Genomic DNA, 5,398 nt, shown 5'->3' on the forward strand with positions numbered 1-5,398 from the left:
GGGGGGGGGGGGGGGCAGCCTCTGACCAAGTTTCTGTATCTCTGTCTTCCCACCAGTTCAAAGTGTCAAGAACAAGCCTCTCTTCTTTGCTGACAAACTTTACAAGTCCATGAAGGTAAGAAAACTTGCTCTTTTGTTCCTTTCCCTTCACGCACACCCAAACACAGATGTGTGCCATCCCCCGGATAGGACTTTGGCAGCTCGTTCTCCCATTTCATATTTATCAGCACCTGCCCTTGATAGTAGTTCTCAATCAGGGATGATTTTTCCCCCCAGGGGACATTTGGCAATGTCTAATCACATTATTGGTTGTCACAACTTGGAGAGTGTTGTTACGGCATCTAGTGGGGAGAACGCTAGCAGGGATGCTGCTGAACACCCTATAATGCCCAGGACAGGCGCCCTGCATCAGCATTATCCAGCCCCAAATGCTGAGGTTTGGACTTGCTCTGTAGGACACAGTCTCTGCCTTCTTGGAGCTCACATTCTAGCCAGCAACACAGGGTCCCCTATGACATGATCGTCAAAGATTGCAAGTGCTCAGCTCTGGGACTAGCCCCGCTCTTCCTGAGAAGCCCAAGCCACACTGGCCACTCTCTCAGCTTAGCCATTGGAGTCCCCCAACCACTGACAGAGCCAGGGCCCGCTGCTAGGTGGGAAGGAGCCTGAGACCCCTTTCAGCCTACAGTCCCCAAGTGTAACAACTGTTTACTGAGCACTTGCCATGTGCCCAGCCCTGTGCCATGTTTCACCTCTCTGACCACATTGGACTGTCGTGGCAATCCTGTGGGTAGAGTCCTCATTTTATAGAGGAAAAAACTGGGGCCTAGGTAGGTTAGAACTTTGCCCAAGTTTACTTGGCTTTGAAGTGGCAGAGCTGGGCCTTGAACCAAGCTCTGACTCCTGAGCAGGTGTTGCCAGCTCGCTGCAGGCAGAGTTGGGCTCTTGCTGCCCACGTGTTCCATGCCCTGTGCCTGCTCCTTTGGCCTTATATTAGTTTCCCAGGGTTGCCATAAATTGGGTGAGAACAGAAATTTATTCTCTCATAGTTCTAGAGGCCAGAAGTCCAAAGTCAAGGTGTTGACAGGGTGGGTTCCTTCTGGAGGTTCTGAAGGAGAAGCTTTCTCGTGCCTCTCTCCTAGCTTCTGGTGGTCCCAGAAATGCTCAGTGTTTCTTGGCTTGTGGATGCATTACTACAGTCTCTGCCTTTATCGTCACACAGCCTTCTTCTCTGTGTGTATGTCCATGTCCCCTCTTCTTACAAAGATATCAGTCATTGGATTTAGGACCCACCCTAATCTGGTATGACTTCATCTTAACTAATTACCTTTGAAAAGACCTTGTTTTCAAATTGGGTCACAGTCTGAGGTTCCATGTGGATGTGAATTTTGGAGGGGACACTGTTCAACCCATACAGGACTTTTTTGCCTCTTAGTCTGGCCCGTCCTAGGCATAGGGGGGTTTTGGTCAGGACTGTTTGTGGAAGACAGAGGCGGAGTATCCCACCCTGGTTTTGGAGGGGAAAAGGGACAGAGGCAGAGGGACACCCACTATTTCTTGCCTGACCCAGCTCTGTCTCCCTCTTGCCTGGCTCCACCAGGGCGCTGGCACAGATGAGAAGACACTCACCAGGATAATGGTGTCCCGGAGCGAGATTGACCTGCTCAACATCCGGCGGGAATTCATTGAGAAATACGACAAATCTCTCCACCAAACCATTGAGGTAAGGGAGGGGTTAGAAGTTGGTGGGCAAGGGGGTGGGTGTCAGATCCCCAGGGTAAGATTAGGAGTCTTTTCATGCCCTTGATCTTTTTCTCAGTGGGTTACCTCTTAGATTAGCCAGGATATAGCTAAATGAAAGGAGACCCGCCTCATTGTTTATACCAAAATAAATTCCAGAAGAATCAAAGGATTATAATTAAAGATTTCCGCATAAAACAAGAGCCTGTTTTTTGCTTTTTTAAAACAACTTTATTGAGGTATAATTTACTACCATAAATTCACCTGTTTTAAGGGTATAATTTATAAATTTTAGCAAATTTACTGGTTGTACAACCATCATCACAATCCAGTTTTCAAACATTTCCATCATCCTACTGAGATATCTCATAAAGTAAACCCTAATTCTACTTGAAGCCTTAGGCAAACATCAAGCTACTTTCTGTTTCTATAGATTTGCCTTTTCTGGATATTTCATATAAATGGAACCATGTAATGTATCTGACTTCTTTGACTTATGGAGCCTATTTTTTTGGTCTTTGAGATTGGCCAACATCTTATAGTTTGATGCTATCTATACTTGGTCGATAAGATTGGGCAGCTTGTAGGAGACTCACGCACACTTGGTGGGAATGTAAATTGCTGGCACATCTTTAAAGGCAGTTTCAAAATTTTAAATGTGTACTCTTGACTTGGTAATTCTACTTGTAAGAATTTATCCTACAGACAGAGCCACCCATGTTCCCAAAGACATATAGGAGAATATTTATGCCAGCATTGTTTATAGTAGGAAAAGATGGGAAGCCCTCCATGCAGAATTGGCTAAATAAACTCGGAACATTCATATGATAGAATATGATACAGCCATGAAAAACATGAGGAGTCAGGGCCGGCCCGTGGCTCACTCGGGAGAGTGCGGTGCTGATAACACCAAGGCCACGGGTTCGGATCCCATATAGGGATGGCCGGTTTGCTCACTGGGTGAGCATGGTGCTGACAACACCAAGTCAAGGGTTAAGATCCCCTTACCGGTCATCTTTTAAAAAAAAAAAACATGTGGAGTCTCTGTGTCCTGATTTGGAATCTTTTCTGAATCAAAAAAGTACAGCTCAGAAAAGGATATGTGTCCATTTGTGTAGAAAAGAGATGTACACATATGCATATTTGTATATGCACAAACTATTACTGGAAAACCATGTAAGAAAGTAGTAACGGTAGCTACCTCTTGATTTGGGGAAATATAGGTTACAGATGGGAGAGAGACTTTTATTGTATAACCTTTTCTTTCATTTAGGTTGTTTATTTTGATAATATTGTCTTTAAAAAAATCATATATCAAAAAATACAAAAATGAAAAAAACACCCAAAAAACCATATATCATAAAAATGATAGAAGCCCCTCTCAAAGGAGATTTGTGCCATACAGAAGAAAGTCTGGCCTCCCCAAGCCCAACTATACACCAGACCACCGTGTTGTGTCTTAAACGCAGTGATGTTTATACACATTCCCAGCAATGGCCTGGTAATTAGTGCTCACTAATGTTTGTTCAGATACAATGTGCTAAGGACCATGGGGGGTGAGGGGGGGGTTTAGCAGAGTGCAAGGGGAACCAAGACAGGTAGGAATCCACTCTGCCCCCAAAGCAAGATAGTGTTCAGGGATGCTTCTCAGAGTGGGGGATGTGCTGTCAGGCAGGACTTGGGGGAGGCGCAGGGACAGGAAGGGTGGTAGGTGGAAAGAGGACCAGGATGCCCCCAGCAGGGAGGGAGGAGGTGAAGCTGCAGGGCTCCACAAGGTCAGATCATGAAAGGCCAGGAAGCCAGGCTCAGAGCTTGCACATCTTCCTGAGCATGACAGGAGCCACAGAAGGGATATGGTCACATTTATGTGACTGGCCTTCATGCGACAGCTATGTTGGCAACTGAAAGAAGCCAAGGGAGACATCCAGACTGATGGGCAGCTGGGAGGAGGGGACTGAGGCCAGAGGGGCTGTTTTTACTCACTGTGTTTTCCTTCTGCTCTTGCCAGAGCGACACCTCCGGAGACTTCCTGAAGGCCTTGCTGGCTCTCTGTGGTGGCGAGGACTAGGGCCACTGGCTCCAGTGGGCACCTCTGCCGAGAAATGGTCAGCAGCACCAGCCACCATGACCAAGCCCAATTGTTCCAGCTCCAGAGACTAAGGATGGGACGGGGTGCGGGGAGGGGGAAGGGTTGGGCTCTTGTCTTCAACTGAAGCTTAGGAAAGGCTCCCACTCCCACAGGCCACTGAGGGCCCAGCATGGTCACTCCTGCTCATGGCTGAACGGCTGAAGAACCATAGCCGTAGATCCCGTCCGCTTCTGCTCCCCTCTGCCTCCTCAGCCCTTCCCAGCTTCCATCCCTTGCCACAGCCTCTGCCCTGGTCTGGGCTTTGTCAAATCCAAAAACATACTAAGCCTCTCTGTAACATGAGTGACGTGTGTGCTTTGGGGTAGGTGTGATGGCAGGTGCCAATTGAGTGTATTGGGGGAAATGGGGAGAAGTAAATGTATTCGGGCAGACTGACTCCTCTCCACTCGCTTCACCCTCATCTCTATCCGGGTTGTGCTGGAGTGCTGGACCAGGAGTCAGGATGCCTAGGTTCCATTGCATCTGCCACACGCTTTCTGACCTTGGGCCTGTCCCCTGTCCCTCCTGAGTCTCTGTTTTCTTATCTACAAAATCAGAGAGTTGGACAAAAAAAATCTTGGCTTTTCTTTTTTGGCTGGTCAGTACAGGGATCAAACACCAGACCTTGGTGTTATCAGCACCACACTCTAACCAACTGACTTACTGGCCAGCCTTGGCTTCCCTTTTAACATTGACATCTGAGAGTGTGCCTCCGATTCATTTCCTTGACACTTTTTCTCTCTTTAAAAAAAGAAATAAAAAGAGAAACACAAACACATAAACACATTTCCAATGAGGGCTTCTGACTTCTACTGAGAACCTGCAACCTGGATTTGCCTCATTAGAGCTCGAGGTTGTTCAATCTGCTCAGGAGTGAGTTATGTCTTTAAGCTCTTCCAAGGTGTTTCCTGGGAAGCCCACAAGAGAGACCGAGCTTGTGAGAAGCCTGGGAAGACTGGCCTAATCCTGATCTGGGCCTTAAGTCCCCTCTTCTCCCCTCTCGCTGCCTAGACTTTTCTCTATGTGCCTTTAATCTATTACAGCCAAACCCAAACTTCCTCTTTTGAACTCTTCAAGGGTACAACATGCAATCGTGATCTGGAGAGGCCGATGGAAAGTTTCCACTTCATGAAGGTCACTGATAAGCAAGTAGGCTCAACTGCAGCGCAGCTCTGTCTTCCATTCCCCCAGCCCTACTTTTGGTCTGTGGCTTGGATCTAAGATTGTCCAGTGACATGGCATGAGGCTGCCCTCTGCCTAGAGGACTTTGCTGCCTACCCTGGCTGACCAGACCAGCTTATTGCAGTTTGGCATATGCAGAAAGCATGGACAGTTGAGAGACTTGCTGGATCTGGTCTCATCCCTCTCCTGTTGCATGACCTCAAACCAGCCATCACCCTCACTAGGCCTCAGTTTCTCCATTTGTACAGTGAGGGGTTGGACCCAACAGTTTTGAAGAGCCCTTTCTCTCCGTCTCTGATGTAGTGAGTGTGAAACTAAAAAAATTTACCCTGTCACGGCCTCACATCC

At 47.6% G+C, this 5,398-nt stretch overlaps 1 protein-coding gene across 2 annotated transcripts in view; it reads left to right on the forward strand.

Annotated features, from left to right (window-relative positions):
* ANXA6 (annexin A6) overlaps nt 1-4,166 on the forward strand; it is a 46,912-nt gene extending 42,746 nt beyond the window's left edge. For both annotated transcript variants that reach the window (XM_008584139.1, XM_008584140.1), the window contains 3 exons: nt 57-115; nt 1,601-1,723; nt 3,749-4,166. In XM_008584139.1, coding sequence (XP_008582361.1) covers nt 57-115; nt 1,601-1,723; nt 3,749-3,808 — 242 coding nt within the window. In that variant the 3' untranslated portion in view covers nt 3,809-4,166. The remainder of the gene's footprint in view (nt 1-56; nt 116-1,600; nt 1,724-3,748) is intronic.
* The last annotated feature ends 1,232 nt before the right edge of the window (nt 4,167-5,398 follow it).

The sequence above is a fragment of the Galeopterus variegatus genome, unplaced genomic scaffold (genome assembly GCF_000696425.1).
Source record: "Galeopterus variegatus unplaced genomic scaffold, G_variegatus-3.0.2 Scaffold3155, whole genome shotgun sequence".
Classification (NCBI taxonomy): domain Eukaryota; kingdom Metazoa; phylum Chordata; class Mammalia; order Dermoptera; family Cynocephalidae; genus Galeopterus; species Galeopterus variegatus.